Source organism: Nomia melanderi, chromosome 5, assembly GCF_051020985.1.
Source record: "Nomia melanderi isolate GNS246 chromosome 5, iyNomMela1, whole genome shotgun sequence".
Taxonomy (NCBI): domain Eukaryota; kingdom Metazoa; phylum Arthropoda; class Insecta; order Hymenoptera; family Halictidae; genus Nomia; species Nomia melanderi.
Window position 1 is genome coordinate 8226315 of NC_135003.1, and position 20383 is coordinate 8246697.

General features: G+C 32.4%; 3 protein-coding genes across 14 annotated transcripts in view; 2 read left to right on the forward strand and 1 right to left on the reverse strand.

The window, feature by feature from the left end:
* Nucleotides 1-8635, reverse strand: part of Tomosyn (syntaxin-binding protein tomosyn) — a 78002-nt gene extending 69367 nt beyond the window's left edge. For all 8 annotated transcript variants that reach the window (XR_012998706.1, XM_031985813.2, XM_076368067.1 and 5 more), the window contains exon 1: nt 7990-8635. Coding sequence is in view for 7 of the 8 variants with exons in the window: in XM_031985813.2 (XP_031841673.1) it covers nt 7990-8109 (120 nt within the window). In the remaining variant the exon portion in view is untranslated. The remainder of the gene's footprint in view (nt 1-7989) is intronic.
* Nucleotides 8636-9327: 692 nt separating this feature from the next.
* LOC116430938 (golgin-45) lies at nt 9328-11723 on the forward strand. Of its 2 annotated transcripts, none has more exons than XM_031985689.2 (6): nt 9328-9535; nt 9866-10410; nt 10501-10700; nt 10875-11003; nt 11070-11295; nt 11390-11723. In XM_031985689.2, the coding sequence occupies exons 2-6, from the start codon at nt 9877-9879 to the stop codon at nt 11549-11551; spliced, it is 1251 nt and encodes a 416-aa protein (XP_031841549.1). In that variant the 5' UTR covers nt 9328-9535; nt 9866-9876; the 3' UTR covers nt 11552-11723. The 2 variants fall into 2 exon arrangements, with proteins under 2 accessions (XP_031841549.1, XP_031841548.1); XM_031985688.2 differs by having other exon boundaries at nt 9374-9616.
* Nucleotides 11724-11957: 234 nt separating this feature from the next.
* On the forward strand, nt 11958-16698 carry LOC116430936 (uncharacterized). Of its 4 annotated transcripts, none has more exons than XM_031985685.2 (3): nt 11959-12201; nt 12276-12658; nt 13772-16698. In XM_031985685.2, exons 2-3 carry the CDS (start codon nt 12298-12300, stop codon nt 16567-16569), a joined length of 3159 nt encoding a protein of 1052 aa, XP_031841545.2. In that variant the 5' UTR covers nt 11959-12201; nt 12276-12297; the 3' UTR covers nt 16570-16698. The 4 variants fall into 4 exon arrangements, with proteins under 4 accessions (XP_031841544.2, XP_031841545.2, XP_031841546.2 ...); XM_031985686.2 differs by having other exon boundaries at nt 11960-12201; nt 12276-12529; XM_031985684.2 differs by having other exon boundaries at nt 11958-12201; nt 12276-16698.
* Nucleotides 16699-20383: the final 3685 nt, after the last annotated feature.

Sequence of the window (20383 nt, forward strand, 5' to 3'; positions counted from 1 at the left end):
CCTAATTGCACGTCAACTTTAATAGAATTCAATTCACAAAATATTAATGTAACGATTACATGAACTGTCCACGAGGATTAACAAGATAAATTCTCGTAGAAGATGAATGTACAAAACGTTAAAAATCACACTTTGTTCCACGATCGGAACAGTATTAATCAGGTCACTTTTTATTTAAAAATAAAACAAAAGATAGATTTCTATTTAAAAAAAACTTGGTCTATTTAAAAAAATTCGCCTCCGCGAAAAAGTTCGCACCCTTGCATTTCATAACTTTTATATAAACATTTTTCTGCTGTGCATGCAGAAAAAACTTTTCTATGTTTTTATGCATAAAATTGACCCTTAAAAAATGTTTTCAGGAACTTTCCGTATACAATGACTTTCATGTCGCGTGTTTTGAATTATGCTTTATATTTTCTACTGTTACTGCACATTCAGAATTTAGAAATTTCGAAGTGACATAAAACACCTACGTCTACCTAAATAATTGAATTTTTCACTGTTTTGAAAACAATAAAAATTTCTCCGTTATTTCGAATTTCCATTATTCTCGGAAACGCGAGAATTTTTTACATACATACAATACATCGCGCGGTACCGTGGATAGCACAAGGTTCCCAGTAACAATTCTTTTATGGACTGTGTATTTCGGGAGATCTCAAAGTCAGCTCTATTTTTCTAAATGGTGCACTATATATTTTATTCCAGCAATTCGTTCGTAAGAGTTATTCCAGCAATTTGACGACTGCAATTTCACGTCGTTGGAAATGAACACCACTTCAGTCACCCCTTACGACGACAAAAACATTTCCTTTATTTAATGTCAGACGGCCTTGTATTTTAAGTCGTGGAAATCGTCTAAACATCTGCTACTCCGAATGAAGAATTAAGGTACGCCATTTGAAAAGATAGTTTCTCATTTTACTTGTCACTTGAATTTCTCCAAATTTGTCTATAAAACTGTAACTTTACATTGCTTACCAAGTACTCAGTTATTACAAAAACAAAATATCTATGTGAATGAAATTCGAATATGAAAATGAAAATGCTAGGCTACGTCCACAAGGCTAGTAGCTCGATATATATTTTATTTTCTCGAAAATTGATCTCCAATACAATCAGTTACCCGCGGTCCGCAAACACCAACAGCATATGGCGTAGATGACGATTGTACAGCCAATTCGATTGTTATTGATTGAACGCATTCGGACATGAAAAACGCAGCGTGCAAAACCGCTAGCGGATTTCAAGTCGGCGCTGTTCACAAAAATCAGACTCTCCAGAGAACAGGATTTAAACGGAAATGTAATACAAAACCGTATGAAACGCGCCGTGACTTTCCCACTGCGAAAGTACTCGACTTTTTCAATCGCGCAATTCGGAAACTGTAATCGGTAAATGAACAGAAATCCGTCGCAGCTCTCGACGATTTCGGCGGATTAAAAGCTCCGTGTAACTAGATGCAACTTTATCTCCTATAGCAGCTTAAATATCCGCACACGCCACGAATGCATAAAATTCAGGCACTAGTGATAACCTAGTTCTCTAATTCCATCTTCAAAGAACTAAAAAGGTGTTACTTTAATCCACTGTCGTATAGCAGCGAACCACCACTGTAATAGGATAATGCGATGCTATACACATCGCGTTTCACTATAGATACCATCAATGATTTACATTACTCGCCCGTCCACCCTACTTACTAGATTCCGCCCAGACTGACTTTCTTTCCCTTCCCAAATTGCGGGAAAAAGGTTACGAAGTTGCAGCTTTCAATCGGCAAATGAAACGAACGAATCTGCATGAAAACGAATTAAAACCGAAGTTTCATTTTATGTGTAGTACAGTTATTGGGGAATTAAAACGGAAAATGTAACGAACAAAGATAACCGAGGAAGATTGCGCCGAGTCTTGCAAAGAAAGAACAGTAATTCTTTCACGCGAATAAAGTTAAATTTAATTTTTGTTTAAAGAAATCGAAGTATTAGTTTCACGTAGAAATTATTTCATGTAGAAACAATAAATAGCAAGTAAAACTGTAATGGGGTCGACGAATTTGAATATTCGATTTATTCGAAATTGAGAAACAGAATGAAATTACAATAATTTTCAGTGTAGCCCGATTACTATTTAAATCTTTCGAATATATAATAAGAGGAAAGAAGTAATTCAAATTATAGTTACAAACGGAAATTGGAGTGGCGATGAAAGTAATAAAAGGTAAAATACTGCTTGAAATGAGGAAACTAGATTAAATTTACTGGTATCCAACAGCAAATCGTACGGTACACGTCCAAAGGGATAAGAATTAGATCTTCCTTACTCGAGGAGCGCCATAAAATACGACAGCGGAACCATTTATAGCGAGGGCATGTTTTTCGCAGCACAAAGTAGGGCCAATTTATTAGATAGTGGAAATCATTACGGAAAAGCGTATTATAACATTGTAACGTAATACCTTCGTACGAAAGAAAATATATCTTTACAGCAATCCTATCAATGCCGCGATGTAGAATATTTTTCAACATTTACTGAAACCATTTTTTAATAACTATCAAAGAATTTTATCTTCTTTTAAATTCTAACCTACAAAATTATAACTAATTACAAGAAATACAAATTTGACAAATGTTTATAATAAACTCACAACTAAAACCGATATTACAGAATTTATTTACATAGAATATTTTCCTTTGGAACATAATATTTACATAAGATATTATGAAATATGCAAATGAAAAGTGCAATCTATTATTGCTTACGCTAATGGGTTCAAGTTTTCCTTTGTTAATAAATTTTCTTTCGTTTTGCACGTAATAACCGTGATAAAATACCCGCGAACTCCTTTTTCGAAAAATAAAGAGAAAACATACTTCATTTATCGATTAATCGACTCATATGAGAACGGGTGTATAAATATTCTATTACCTGGGAAATGGCGTACAGGCTTGTTTTTATATTATTAAAACGTTATTTTGGAATCGTCGAAATAAATTCTCTTCATAAAAATAAAAGCTGCATAGCTATAACAGAGATGTGTAATTAAAAATAACAGGCCAGATGTGTTTGTTAAAAAGCTTGGAGTAAAAGCATGGAAATGGGAAAAGTGGTTTAAAGAACTTCGAGAATTTTAAGATAATTGGGAGCATTAATGGAAATTATATTTCCACTTAAATGCTCAGACACAACAAGTTTCCCGTTACTTCTATTTAAAATTTAATATTCTGGAAACATGCATCGGATAAATTTGACGAAGTGCTATACAAAACTGAAAGATTTCCCTGATGAAGAAACAATGTGAGTATAAAGAAATACACTAAATACATTTCCTCAAAAACAAAATTTCTGTATTTCTACTTTCGCTCTATAAGTAGTTAATAGGTATTCCAAAAAATTAAAGGAAAATTAGTAGACATGTTTCTTTGAATACTTTTAAAGGTATTTTATTTAAATAATTTTTACTGAAGGCATTTACTCATTATTTTTTTTTTTTTTTTTAAGCAACAAGGACTAGTTTTAAAGAAAACACAAGCGTTACGAACGAATTAACTACTTGAAGACAAATTTTGCACGTAGACTAGCTTTAGCGCTTTGCGCTCAAGGTTTTCAAAAAAAATATAAGAAGCTTATGTAACCATAAAGTCGGAGATTTCAAGCCTTCGCGACCAGGCGTCATAACTGTAGTTACGAGTTGAGGTTTTTAAGTGTAAGCCATGTCCTCTTGGAATTATCTGCACGTTTCACCGATATTGCGTGTAATTTAATATCCTGACAAAACTATAACAGCTCCAATATTAACAACGCGTTGAGATTTTTCTTAACCCCTTGCACTACAATGATGAGCTAGACTCGTCATCAGATTTTAATGACTAACTGCATAGTGACGAACTATATTCGTCATGCAAGCCAGTGTCGTACGTCACACTTCATCGTCTCATTTAATTTTTATCTTGAATTTTTTTTTCATTTTGATCTTCCATAATGAATTACAGTTACATTCAGATCAATAATATACTTTTAAAAACCTACGCTCAAAAACCTTAACAATGAGAACTCAACCATAGTCTTCATTAATATCAATCGAAACGTAGCACATATACTCACTCGGGGTGGGGCAAGTAAATGGGAACACCTACATATCTTTACAGTTTATAGGCACGTGAAGAAATTGTTTCAGATAACGTTATACTTTCAAAGAAACGAATGAAATAATAATGATACGATACTGATACGACAAAAAATCATTTTAAAATATTAAAAATATTTGATGTAATATGTAGAAAATTTATACGAAATTAAAATATATAAATTTATATGATAAGAATCCAGCTATGAGCGTTTTGAAGACACATGGTTAAAGGGTATATTATACATTGCAAAAGTATTCAAATATTGACTGTAACAATAAAAGCAAATGTTTAATGTAACGTTAATACGCCCGCGGTAATGACTTTGTGGTGATTTCTACATCTGCAGAGAGTTTAACTGCGACGATATTGTGCTGCAATATTTTCTCAACGCAGTATCCCTGCCATTTAATTGTCGTTCCATTTCCTCGCACAAATGCTCGATAGTATTTAAATCAAAACTTTACTGTGGATGAGAATAATTCAGCAGTGTTATATACCTCACATAAAGGCCGACAAGGAAATAGGTATACAAATTTTTACATTCTGTTCAACCTAAAAGTTACTATAAATTCGATTTCTTCGTATCAGGTGTTCACCTATACAACTAGTAACGATTTTCTGATAACGATATTAATAAACGGAAATATTGAAAATATTCCACGAAATTTGACAATCTCCCAAAAATATGTGGTTCACACAATTGGATGATAGAATGGTACCGCCATCTGACGCACCCAATAAAATGAAAACAATAATCCTCCTCGTTGCTTGAGAATCGAATACTACGATCGTGTAGCATAAACAAACTCAAAAGTATCATGTCGATGTATCATAACACTCCACCTGTTGTCTAGATATTTATTGTATACCGAATACAATCGATATTGTCGGGCTGACGCCATCAATTTCTCAGTTCTCCCATAATTCGAGCAATACACTCAAAAGCATCAATTGTTTGGGTACAGTCATCAATTTAGTCACCTAGTCGACGTACACAAAACTTTGTTCTGCCATCAGTACGTCAACGAAAAAACTGTTGCAGAATTTTGAAAACTTTTCTGCAATTCCAATGCTGTCAATTCTGATAAGCAAACTAAAAATATTTATGCAAAATCCCATGTTCATGAATAAAGAAACAGAAAATTAATTGAAACTCTTTTTTTAAAAAAGTTTGCCCTATTAAGGCAACTTTACAACTGAAATTCTTCAATTGTTTACTTCTTTCAGAAATAAAGAAAAACTTTGATCTTAGAAGAAATATAACTGAATTATTAGTTTTACCTTTTTCGTAAACGAAAAAAGGTTTTGATCTTACAGAACACAATTTAATAAGCTACAAGAAAATGTTGATGAAAAAGGGCCGAAAAATTAATCAGAACCGATTGTATGGTTGAATCGTTTGGGGTACGCTTCTATTCGGCGTGCGGCTCAGTGTGTTAAAAATTTACGACAATGGAAGCTGTGCTTGAACCGAATGAAGTCACATTGAAAAGTCAGCAAGCTGAAAGATTCGGGGAAGCAATACCACAATACAATCTTAAATACCTATAAAATTGTTACGCTCCGATTATTGTTACGAAAAAGCCGTTTCATCAAAGATTCAGTGACAGTAAGTACGTCCGTATGCTTCTTTGTCAATGAACAGTGTTCATTACACCGTTAAACTAATATTTATAAAATGCCCATGCATGCAACAACGGTACTTTCTTCAATGCAGAAAGCTCCTCCGATTTACAAACTTAATCCAACCGATACTTTTTACATTTTTCTCAATCCTTATACTACTAAGAATATATCTTCCAAACAATTTCGTGCATTTCGCAAAATTACAAGAATTGCAGAGGTTTGAAGGACATGGCCTCATTGGCGACGCGTAGACGCATAGAACGCTAGTGCCCCAGTTGCCATAAATCGACCCCTTTTCATCATTTTACCTATCGGTAATTCCTCCTCCATTATTTGTACCCTAAAATTTACATTCGGACTTTAAAAACTTCCCTAGTAAACAACTCAATTTTACTTTGATATGGTCTGTACACAGTCAATTTATACTTGTCTCCCAAACGATGCAATAAAGTACATATTCGAAACTGTTACGACTAATTATCGATTTTGTTCAAAACAACATACTAAATTATATAAGAAAAAATACACACACGTATAAAAGAAGTTACGAAATGAATCTTCGGAATAATGGCTACTCGGATCTACCTACCGACAAATGGCAAGGTACTGAAAATCATTAAACCAATTTATGATTCACTGGCATCAGATAAATTGTAGAGACAATGACTCAGTGCTTTTGCGTTAAATAACAATGAATCTTTGAGTTCATTGATATGGATCTCTTCTACGATACATTTTGCCTCATAGAAGAAAATATTCCATTGTTTCAGTATTTGATTGAGCGCCTATTTTAACGACAAAAGTAATACAAATAATGGGAATATAGATTGGAATGAATCTAAAAGTATTTTCCCAAAAGTTTGAACGAGGAAACGAAAAATTCGTAAGTAGAATATTTCAATTTTAACACAGGAATATAGCCTGTGAACGACTGTCGTTGTGTTCATATTGTGCACCGATATTTGTACACCATTTGCGTACATTACACTGATAACGCGTTAGATGCACTTGGACAAACTATGGACAAACTATCGCCAGATATGCACTCGGCTCTTGTTAGTACGTATGTTTTTCAGCGCGAAACATTGGCGTACTACAATCGATCGAAATACCGAATACATTTCGTCCAAACTGGGACCATTCTTGAAATAAAATGATTGATCAGTTAATTATTGCCCTAATTAATTGTGTTTACTCGTTATTAATATAGTACTATTCCTGAATTTCCGTAATGATTTTCGAATACGTAATAAACTCAATTAACGTAATTAACACAATAACGTAATTTGGAGTAGTTTCAAAAGAACGAAAATTAAATTTCGATATTGACGATTTCATTACGTTCCGGAATAAAATAAGAACTTTTATGTAGAGCTATTAATGTTCTCATTTTAACGAAACTTTAAGCTTACGTATACATCGAATTCATCAAAACCATTCTCCAGAATTCAAACGAAAAAATTCCAAGAATAATATTCAATAAGATTATTTTTAATAGACAATCACAGAAGTATGATACGTGTAAATTATACATGTAAATTATGTACGTGTTCGCTGAATATATTTGTTATTTTCATCTTTTAATCCTGTATCGGAAAAGTTCTGCTGCGAATAATATCAGTTTCAAACCACGCGGATGACCTACATTTTAATCAATTTCATAATTTATTTTTAAATCTACGGTCAGTTGAATAGGAATCACTCTATATTTATTAGAATTTCCACCTCGTTAACTTGTGAAATGAAACTTATTATTATGCACGGTATTTATAACAGAAAACACAGTCGATTACTCTATATTTTTCGTGATTAATAATGTTTCGCGCCGATTTCGTTTTACACTAACGTTTTTCTATTTATGAAACTTTCAAATCAAATAAAACAGTGTTACAGCATATTGATTGTATGCGCATGTTTCCATAGACAACAATGACATTATGGTGCCATATACCGATGACAACGTCGGCAACTCCACTACTACACGTTTATTTTCACGAAAAGATAAGCGCGAGTCCTAATGAGGCAACTCGTCGCAATATAAATTATACAAGAATGAATTTCGATCAGGCGTAATAATAAACTCGAACAATATTACGCGACTCGAGCGATGCGGTTCTCCATGTGCATATGTTTTTCAATGTTTTCGAAATTGTATACACGCCATTCGAAACCGGAAGAACAATATACTAGAGAAATTGATAGATGAATAATAATAATTGTTATCACTGACCTTCTTTACTTGAAAGTGTTCCGGCCGTAAGTTTTCGACGATTTCCTGATCAGGTTTGACGGGTTGAGGTACCGACGATCGGAACCCGTCGAACACACCTTTAATTGTAAACTTCTTCATTACGGACCGAAGATAACACCTAGAGGATCACATGTGCAGCAGCGACACAAATTCAACTCCCCCTAAAGTTTCAGAGTCAAAATATCAAGTGATTCCCTTCTCGACGTTGCTCAATTAACAAAGATGAATAGAAATTCGGCAATGACAAGGAGTTTCTGTCACGTTCTATCTACGTGTTACTTCTTTCGCGGAAAACTACCGATGACATCTTCCCGTATCAATGGCAAATGTCACTCATCGATATTTCAGTCTTGAGGGACCTCCTCTACATTTTGACAGAAGAACGATGACGTCGATGAGACACGGCACATCTCGATAACGCGGTGTCCTCGTAGAAATAAAGACGCACACGTTACCGTAACCGATTGACGACGCGTTTTTGCAAACGCTTCGTGACTAGAATTGTTTTCGTACTTGACAGCAATGCAGTGTTGTTTAACCGTGTCAGGATCAATAACTGGCAACAGGCTCATGTGGACTCTCGCACGACCGCGAACGTACTCTGTGCGCAATCGTGAACAAAACTTTATGGCAGATTTTTATGCCAGGTTCTTACGGTTCTAAAGATGGCAAACGTGCGATATGTTACTATTCTAGGGATATTCACGTGCCTGCCGTTGGACTCACTATTTAGTGTATTTCGCAAATTTGTTATGAAAAGATTATTTTGTGCTTCTATCCATCCATTATTTATATTTGTTATTTGCTTAATTCAATTCTATACAATATTATATGTTACTGTATAAAATCGTGGAGCTTTCAGAAGAAACTTGCGTTTCCATGAAAATAAATATGTTATTATGATTTTGAAAGTTGTGATGAATTATTTGTTTAACCTCATTTCGCTGCAAAAGAATTATTCATATTATTTAAAATGAATCGCCTAAATTTATTGTGGTAATTACTGACTGATAATAACTGCTCTGCCAATCATACATTAAAAATGGTCTAGTATCCTTTATGCTGATCTATTCCAGTCTGGACAAATTTTCTTGAGCCGCACTACTTATGAAAAATAAAATTGTTTTGCACAAAATTGCTTGTATTTTTAATTTATTGTAATGTTACTTAATAATTATTTAAAACAACGTGCAGTAATTTTGTCAAAAATTAGAAGTTTTTATAAAATTTAAATGAATATATATATAGCTTGTTTAATTAAAATAAACTTTTTGCTTCACATTTGGATACAAAAACGGCTTACAGAAATAAAATCGTACTTAACGTTTTATTTCTTTTATAGTTTTATTTAACTTTATATAGGAATAAATAAATTCTATTTACTTTTCCACCGTCAATGACGTTATAGCTTACAGACATGTTGAATCACTTACATCGAACGTTAATCATCAAGTGACATAAGTCATAATGAATAAAAAGTAGTGTATAATTTTTTATTTTATTCCTACAAGGAATACAATTAAAAGTAAGTAAATATTACCAATACAACATAACATGGCAACTGCTTCAAATTCTTCAAAGGAAGAAGCACAAATTAAATCACAAGGTTAGATTACATACTGTTTTATGACCCACTTCTACAAACATCTGTTTTCAATATAAATTACGAGTATGAAACAGTTGAAATTAAAACTTTATTTAAGAAATAATTACGAAGTTTCTAAGTAATAATTATTTAATGATAATAAATATACAATATATGTAGTAGTATAAATACAGTAAAAATTGTTGATAACAATATTTATTAATAATGAATTTAGTATAACACTGTAATATCATTCAATTATTATTTAAGATGTGCAAACAATGACTTGTGTTGGACGTACACAAGGTGATGGAATGGAAAATGTGACGATGGAAAAAATTGAAATCAAACAAACAAAATGCCGCCTTGGTGATACACTTATTTATCATCCAACAAATTTGAAGCAATCAAGTTTAATTCCACCAGTTACTCCAAATGGTCCAATTATAAATTTAGTACCAAAACATATTTCTAATGTTAAAGATGAAAAGCATATTTTAAATTCTTTAAAATCAAAAGAACCAAAATTCGTTCCATATGAACCATATAAAGCTGCAGTTAATCCAATCATTCCATATGACAAAAAAAGTAAAAAATTCCAAAGAAGCAATTTAAATATGCATGTAGCAGTTTCTCAAGTTGCCGCAATGAAAATTCATGAAATAGAAGTTCCAGCTTCTGAGATCATAAAAACAATAGAAGATAAATCTTTGGAATCTGAGTGGCTAAAGGAAAAAAAGGCATATGAAGCAGAAATAAAAAAGTTTAAGGAAGAAAACAGTCAACTTGAAAATCAATTGAAATTTCAAGCTCAGGTATTTACGTTACGTATTATATATGAAATTGGCTTGCATTAAATAATATAGAAAATAATACATTCAAATAATTTTAATTTATTTAATAAGGTAAATGGAGAATTAAAGAACTTGTTAGTAGCTGCTGTAGGTGAAGATCTTGAAACAAAAGTTCATTTACTGACTGAAGATAAATTACAACTTGCTAGAGCTCTTCTAAATTCTGCTCAACATCTTTCAACTCATCAAGAACAAACTGAGTGGTTAGCTGGTCAATGTGAAGTTTGGAGAAGTAAATTCTTAGCCAGTAGGTAAATGAAAATTATTCAACAAACACACTTAAGATGAGTCTCATAGTATGTCTATATCTAAAATAATTTAAGAATTATACTTTAAATTTGAATCAGTATGATATTGCAAAATCAGTTATTTTACAACTTTTATTTACATTTAATTAATACCACTGTTATGTTTTCTTGTGACAGTTTAATGGTAGAAGAACTTGCAAAATGGAAAGCAGCTCTTTGTCAAAGGACAACAGATCTTCAGGAAGCAATAAAAAGGCTTTTAGAAGATCGTAATCACATTCGTGACATATCTCTTAAAACATACAGGTATGACGTGTAATGAAATGTGTATCTTATTATAAATATTATACTATCAGTATTTGTCCATTTTAGAACACTCAGTATTCTTCGTGAAAATTTTGATCCCATTGGAGCTGCCTCTTCTAAGAGACATGAATTACCAAGTACAAATATTGTTGACTTAGCACAAGGATGTTGTCAGTTAGCAGAAATTTTGAAAGTTCAATTATTAAGTGGGGTAGAGAACATTCATTTACAAAAAGAACTTAATACAAGTGGTCTAGATATGAAAACAGTTGCCGAAAAAACAGCAGAACAAGTAAGCTTCTTAAACATTCTAAAATCATTTACATAACCTTTAATTAATTTTACTGTTAATTCCTTCATATTTTATTTTGCTTATCTATGTGTAGCTGCTCATGAGCCCAACATTACTAATGTCAGGAAGGCAAGACGTGGCTTGTAGCGCAGTGATGGGTGCTGCTGTTGCAATAGGTGGCCAAATATTTCTTCCACAAAATGATTCAAATATAACTTGTTGCCCACATTGCAGTGGTGAAATCAAACAAATTTAAAATCTTTTTGTTTTAATACACTATCAGAATTTATTTAAAAAGTTATTAATATTTCTGTACTCTTTCCGAAGTATGTATATTTGAAAATTATAAATATGCTATATTATTTTTGTATTTAGATTTATTAATTTAATAATACCAACTGACAGACAATAAAAATGTTAATGCTTAATGGCTATGCATAATTATTAGAACTTTACTATTAGTGTTTAATATTAAAATATAGTTACATATATTTTGTAAATAAATTACTTTTTGTTGGTGGTAAAACTTTTGTGTAACTTTCATGTACAGATACATGTATAATAATATTCTCTATTTTTATATGAAATGCATGAAACCATATTAAGTACCATATTTAAAGTCAAAGTCGATACTTACCATATTTTTTTTGTGTAGAAAATCAATAATAGAAAAAGAATAATCCTCTACTTAATTATAATTTATAATATCGAATGCAGCAGTGCCAAATTTTAAACGAAACTTGCTCACGATGTTTAAATTTTATTCCTAACTTCGTACTATCGGTATCGAGAAACCGTTACTATGTTCACATACACTACTTCCGTAAGCATGCGCATTGGAAATCGGTTTCGGAAAAATGCTGTATTCCTCCTCTGGACAAACTTTCTAATGATAACTTTTCAAAGGTAATTACATTTTTATATTACCATGTTACAAATAAGACATTGTTAATAAAAACAATAAGTAATTTTTATGCTAGATACATTTAGAGCCATTACAAGATGCTCATCACACCACCTAAACAGAATAGTTGTTTAAGAAATTCAACTAACGAAAATGCTGAAGCTGCTGATTATAAGCCTGGAAAACGAAAACATTCTATTAAAGACACAGATCATACAATATCAAAGAGAGTATGCAAAGATTTAAAATTGCCTAATGGCTTACAAGATGAGTACAGACAAGATCTGATTGATAAATTGCCTAATCCTTGTCAGACCAATGAATATAGAAGTAATCTTCCTCATACTTTGATTAGATTTATGTATCAGTTAGAATTATCAATGTTTTGTTTAGTTAGAAAGTATATGTATAAACATAAATACTCTTCATTGTCATTAACATTTCGGATTTCCAAAATTGGTAAATTCAATAATATTATTTTTTGTTATAAACAGAAGTCTATTTATGTACAAATTGAAAGTGTAGATAAATATTACACAGATAGTGCTATTGGTTATGGTAGATTATTTGCTAATGGAAAACAAAGTTTAATTAATGATCATTTTGATAATTTTGTTAAATATGTAATTTTTAAACCATGTGATGTATCAAATACTATTGAATATCTTGTTTTCTTTACCAATTCAGATTTAGACCTCACAGAAGAAAAAAAATTAAAACGAAGACGATTTAAAAATTTTTATCCTTTTGAATTTTATAATATAAATATGGAAAAATCTGATATTTTAAAAACCTTTTTATTCACAAATAATAATGTACCAGGACGTGATTTTTATCAGTTTTCCCTAGATAAAAGAACAAAAGAAGAACTTTTAAATCGATTAAAATTTTCACCTACTATACAGGATGAAATAGAAAAAAGAAATTTTTCTCAGGAATTTATAAAAGAAATAAAAGAAGCTTTTTTAGATAAGTTAGTATTTGCAGTTAATCAACCTAATAGAGAAGAACTGAACAGTATTGTTAAAAGTGAAATAGCAAAAAATAGTAAGGTCCAAGACAATTATATTGCATTAAAAGAACAGATATTATGTAGCTTAACAGTTCTGGAAAGGGATAAAAGATATAATAGTTACATATCTGGGATGATATATGAATTTAATTTATTAATATCCTTCTTACATTCCATGTTCCTGCATAAATATATGTTTTCTTTAAATTTTGAGGGGAAACGACATGATGTATCTAATGACATTACTGTAAATTATAAAAATAAAATTACTTATATAAAGGTTTATACAATGACTAACAGTATTGATTATGATCAGTTATTTCCTTACAAACAACAGGAGAAAAAAAATATGTTTTCTGTCAATAAGCATTTTACTCTTTTTACTGAAGAATTAAAAGGAGAAGTAAGGTATTTTATTATTTATACAAATGCAAACCTAGATATTACAGAAGAAAACAGATTAAAGAAAGTAAAATCAAAACATTTTTATCCTTTAAAATTTAATAGTATCCATGTTCAAAAGAAGAAATATAAAATTTTAAGAGATTGTTCGTTTTTAGATACAAATGGTTTTTATCAATTTGATCAGGAAGAAACTACAAGAGAAGAGCTTATGAAGCTACTAAAGCTTCCTCCCTCTTTGCAAAAAGAAAAAGAGGAAGGCAGATTTTCTGACGAAAATGAAAAAGAAATGAAAGAGAAATTTTTACACAAATTGATATTTGCTGTTAAGCAACCTAACAAGGAAAAATTAGGTACCATTATTAAAAATGAAATAGAAACTGATATTGAATCTAATAAAGTGCCGTACAACTACGATGATTTACGTGAAATAGCGTTACGCTGGTTAGAGTCTCGTGAATATGGCCATATTACAAAGGAAATCATGGAAAAGCTTTTGCAAGATATTAAACAAAATAGATTCAGTTATAGGAAAGTTCAGACTGCAGATTTTGAAACAGTTAAATTTGCTAAATGTGTGGTTGGAAGTGAGGAAACGCCAGCATTTTATCAGTTCTGTGATTTTTTAATCAAAGGGGATGGAAAAAAATGTCTTCAAGTTATGCAGAAAAAAGAAGTAACGCTAACTAGTATGTCTAGTATTTTAACTGGAGTAAAAGCCAATGCTCCTAAACCATTCAAAGACTTGTATGATCTATGGTTTGACGAGCAAGGAAATGAAACTCAATATTTAAAAACTCTGAAAAAAGAAAAATTGAAACTCATTAATATGTCTAGTATTTTGAATGGAGCAGGAGTTAATGCCTCCAAAGCTTTTAAAAACTTGTATGATCTGTTGTTTGATGAACAAGGGAATAAAACTAAATATCTACAAACTTTAGAAAAAGAAAGAGTAAATTTAGCTAATGTGTCAAACATTTTAAGTGCAGCAGGAGCTAATGCTGTAAAAGCTTTCATAGATTTGTATGATACATGGTTTGATGCAAATGGAAATAAAACCCTATACTTAAAAACTCTGGAACAAAAAGAGATAAATTTGTCTAATATATCCAGCATTTTAGGTGGAGCAGGAACTAATGCTGCAAAAATCTTTAAAGAGATGTATGATCTATGGTTTGATGATAAAGGAGATGAAACGCAGTACTTAGAAACCCTAAAAAAACATGGAATAAAACTATCTAATATATCCAGTATTTTAGGTGGGACAGGAACCAACGCTCCAAAAACTTTTACAAACTTGTATAATCTGTGGTTTGATAGAAAAGGAAATAAAACCGTGTATTTAGAAGCTCTAGAAAAAGAAGGAGTTGGTGTAGCAAATATAACCAGTATTTTAAATAAAGCTCGAGTTAATACTCCAAAAGCTTTTAAGGATCTATATAGTCTATGGTTTGATGAAACAGGAAATAAAACTGTATATTTAAAAACTTTAGAAAAAGAAGGAATAAATATAGTTAACGTGTCTAGTATGCTAACTGGATCTGGAGTTAATGCTCCAAAAGCTTTTAAAGACTTATATAATCTATGGTTTGATGAAAATGGAAATAAAACTGAATATCTAAGATGTATAAAAGAACAAGGAATAAATATATGTAATATGTCAAATATTTTACATGCATCAGGAGGTAATGCTGCAAAAGCCTTCAAAGATTTATACGATACTTTGTTTGATAAACAAGGACGGAAAACTGAATACTTAGAAACTTTAGAAAAAGAAGAAATAAGTTTCTCTAATGTATCTACTGTTTTACGTGGAGCGGGAGCTAAGAGTGCGAAAGCTTTTAAAGATTTATGTGATCCTATATTTAATAAGCAAGCTAATCAAATCGATTATTTGAAAACTATAAAGAAGTGGAACTTTAGTATATCTAATATGTTCAGTATTTTAAGTGGATCAGGACTTAACGCTGGAAAAGCTTTTATAGAGTTATATGATGCTTTTTTTGATAAAAATGGACATAAAACACCGTATTTAAAGCATTTCACAGAGAAAAATGATTGGGAAGAAAGTTTTACACCACATTGCTTAAGTACAATATTATACACAACAGGAACTAAAGCTACGGACTCATTTAAAAAATTACATGATGTTTGCTTTGACGACGAAGGAAACAGAACGAAAATGTTAGACGATTTCTACAAAGCAGGTTTTAAACCACGTGATATATCCCGCATATTATGGGGAGCAAGTACTCGGGCTTCTTCTATTTTAAAAAGATGGCATTGTGTCTTTTTTAATGAGGAAGGGGAAATAACAGAACTTCTAGATAGTTTTTATAAGGCAGGTTTTAGACCGCGCGATATATGCAACATATTGAATAGAGGAATAGATAGAGTACAAGAATTTTATGATTTTTGTTTTATAGATGAAACAAAAGAATACTTATGTCATTTTATAAATAAAGAGGGTAGTTTTTCATTAATCAATTTATGCATTATATTGCGCGGAGCAGGGCCTAATATTTGTAAGGCATTAAAAGATTTTCATGATATTTGTTTTGATGAATCGGGAAAGAAATCGCAGATTTTAAATGATTTTTATAAAGTAGGTTTTTCATCAAATAATTTATCTGATATATTATTCACAGCAGGATGTAATGCCGCTTTTATTTTTAGAAGTTTTCATAAATGTTGTTTTAATGAAGAAAACTATTTAGATCACTTCTTAGCGCAGGGAAACATTTTTACGCCATACCGTTTATCCAGGATACTATGGGGAGTAGGAATTAAGATTTCTTTTGTTTTTAAGAAATTACATGATCTTTGTTTTGATAACATGGGAAACAAAACAAATTATTTAAATGATCTTATAAAAAAAAGTTCGCAAGAGCTAACAAATACACTCTATGTAAAAGTTAGGAAAGTTCCTTTATTTTTAAGTAATACATCAGTTTAGCAAAATATTAATTGGAAATCCAAATTAAGGAAGTATGGTTGATTTCACAAAGTAAACCAAGTAATACAAAAAATCTTACAGCAATTAGTTTTATTTACATTAGGTGATTTGTAATAATTCCTTTAAGAATAAAACAGTAGTAGAAAGCATGTTCATCGTCTTAAAGATAAAGTACGTTCTAAAATATGATAAAAATTGTATCAAAGACAATACTGGTTTTTTAAATGAGTTTGACAAATTGGGAAACGAAATAAATATTTTTTTAATATTCCAATGCTTAGAAATAATTTCGAATCCTGTAACAGTACATATTCTTTTATAATTGCTAATAAAGATCTTGTTTCATATTGTCTCAGCGCTGATGATTGCACATTTCACATTTAAATTATAAAAATATTGCAACCATTAGTTTCAGTATTATCCCTTGCAGAAAATACTTTAAATTTGAAAAACTTGACAAATTTTAAAAGTTAAAAATGATTCATCGTTCGAAAATTTTCAAATTTTTAAACTATGAACACTTCAAGCGATGAATCTGTACAACCAATATTAACAAGACGACTTCGTGTGAACTTATTTCTTGGTACTTCCGATCATCGAAACATCGTTCCCTTACTACTTCTGTACAAGAAGCTGCCCAAACTTGTTAAGTGAGCAATTTTATATGCACAGGCACAGATTTAGTCACCCTTGCCGTTTTGTATTCTATTGTACTTTGAAATTATGAATTATGTTTCTGATAAATGTCTGTAAGAAATTACAAGTATATAGAAAAATAGAATATTGAGATAAAACAATAAAAAGGAACATGTTTCTTATTTACTTATTTGTATTTATTCGCACAGCCTTGTTAAGTCTATACGGTGGTCTAGTCTATTCTATCTTACATCGGTAATTGGATGTCCAATCTATATTACCCTTTGTCGGTGTTTTTATGCGCCAATAACATTTTTAACTAACCTTACTAGCATAAGATGGCGCTACTATGTGGCGAATGGAAAACTCAAGTGTAGAAAACATTCCTACTGACAGATGGAACGATTCTATTTGTTGATAGATGGCAACACATAGAATGTATTCCTAATTTAGTGGAAATATGAAAACTTTTTAATTGCAAATATTAACGCTGGTTGTTTCGAAGTAAGCCCATTCTCATTTTAATTGTGCGTTCTAATCATTTTGGAATTACAGATATTTACTAAAAATAATTATTAATGATTGAATATTTTACAAAAGAGTTTATAACAACACTAACAACTTCTACGACAATTTAAAAGTATAATAAATGAAAATCATTGTCTAAAATTTATTATTTGATGTTTCTGTCGATTCTAAACTACTAATAACAAAATATATTTCGATTAAATTGTTTATAGACTAAATATCAAATTTTCATATCCGTTTCACATTTTTATTGTAAGATTTTTTTATAAATGAAGTAGCGTTTGTTTTCAACGCCATAAAGAAATTTTATTAATAACGTATATTTTATTTCTTAATGATAATTATATAGACTGAGATTTGTCGTATCAGAAAGATTTATAGGAACATTTTCCGGAACAAGGAACAGGAACATTTTCAAAGCTACAATTTACCATGGATACCAGTTTATCCCATACAGAACCTTGAATCTTGTGTCCTTGTACGGGACGACCATTTTTCCTTCCCCCTTCGGTTCTTGTCGCACTGCAACTCCCTTGCCCCAATAACCCAGTTATCAGTATGATTGAGAATCGAGATTGCCATTTCACGTTTCATCGATTCGTTTGCACATAGTTAAAAACTGAGTTATACTTATAAACGAGCGGGTCCTCCTACAATTTTACAAAAATTACTTTTATTGTAATCATCAGTTTGAAAAATTCATGGAAATTTCTTTCTCGCACGAAAAGAAGTTCTTTACGCATTTAAAACTCGCTCGATGAAACTTCCCGATAACTCGCGCTTACGGTACGAAAATTTTCATGGATCGTTCGTCTAAATGCTGTTTATGTTACTCAGGCACCTCTTTTTACTAGCGTTTGCGTGAAAATGCTTGGCGTGGTTATGAATATTGCGTAGAATACGTTCATTAAAAGTTTGTTACCTTGTTACCGCGGAGAAGGCTGCCACTCTGTACACGTGAAACGAGTTTCGCTACGTGGAGAGTTACATTTGTGAACTTACGTAAATACGTACGAGCATGTTTACATAGATACTGATCGCTATCTGCGTTTCCGAAGTTCGTCATTTCGGGGGGTGTGATATCAGTTTCGATGGATTAGCGCTAATCCACTGGACAGTGATCCTTTTTAAAATTCGCACCTCGATCTCTTTGATTTTATCGCATTAGCTAATCATTATTAATTACATTGAATCATACATTTGCTTATTATCTCTTTCGAATGAATATTCTACGGCTACATAATGTCTTTAAAAGAGATAAAGTGAATAAGTAATATCTTCTATGCCGTTTTCAAAATTGTTCTAAGACATACGATTCAAAATTATACAATGGAGAATGGATAGAGCGAAATATTGACTTCCAGCACATAGCAATTACCGTAATTGGGAAGAACCTTTACTGTTTTTCGTTAGGCGCAATGATGGACTATTGGTATCATCAGAAATTCCAACAGCCATCTAGAGACACAACGCATATGAGTGACGCTATAATGCGTATGCGGCTGCATTAAAACATGCACAGACGGAACCTGCACGGCGAACACGATTATGCGCCTATGACAGACAATTAGACTCTACGCACCGACACGGGTAATATCGATTTGCATATCTACGCGTGCACGTGCGCTTGCCGATGAGGGAACCGGGAACGTTCAGGGTTCTACTGGGGTACAGGTGAAACATGACCCTATAGAAAACGGTCGACCTGTTACGAGCAACCAGGCAAACAAGTCGTTTTTTATTTAAGTGACAAAAAGAATGCACACGCGCGTGCAGTTCAAGGACACAAAATCAAAGCCAACTTAATGTACCATGAGGTTCGACAACAGTGCCTGTTAGCAGCCATATTTAACACGTTAATCGTCACGAAGTTCGAGCTTCTTTCCTATTATCGAACTATCTTATGTCCTGTCATTTCTTTTCTTACAAATAAGTCAACTACAATCCCCGCGAATGATCACAGGTACAAAAATACATAAAGGAAACATAAATCTTTGTCAACGGCATACGTTTACGTGTAAAGAGTATACTCTTGCACACATAATTACCAGAAACTTCGTCCGAAAAAACACTCACCTTTGATCGGTGTATGCCAGCGTTACCTGTGTACAATGTTAAGTCGCGTGCAATATTGCTCATCGAGCGATGAGCAGGACGTCAGAAGTGTTTACAACGGGCACGGTAAATACGCGTCAATGTGAACAGCTTAACGCGGCGTGATCGGTTCTGGATTAGCGGCGGCCGACTATTTCTGTACGCCGTGCGCGTCGGTTTCGCAGCTTTTCGCGCGACTGTCTTTGACTGCTATCGGCGCGCGCGACGGGTGTCGTCGCTGCGAGGTCAGTGGAACGCCGACGATATAAATCGAGCGCTCGTTAAAACGTGACTTACGGCACTTTCACGAGCGACCGAAGTTAGCGGCGTGCTTGTAGCATTCCCCGTTATCCCCTCTTGCCCCGCTCGATTCACGCTCCGTCCGCTGTCTTCTCCCTTTCTCGCTCTCCCTCTCTTCCTCTCTCTCTCTCTCTCTCTCTCTGTCCCTCTCCCTTTTCCTCTCTGACCCTTCTTTACCTTGCTCTCCTCTTCCGTGACATCGATAACATTTTCTCTCTCGTTTCAATCCTTCATCATCCTTCATCCCCCTTAGACA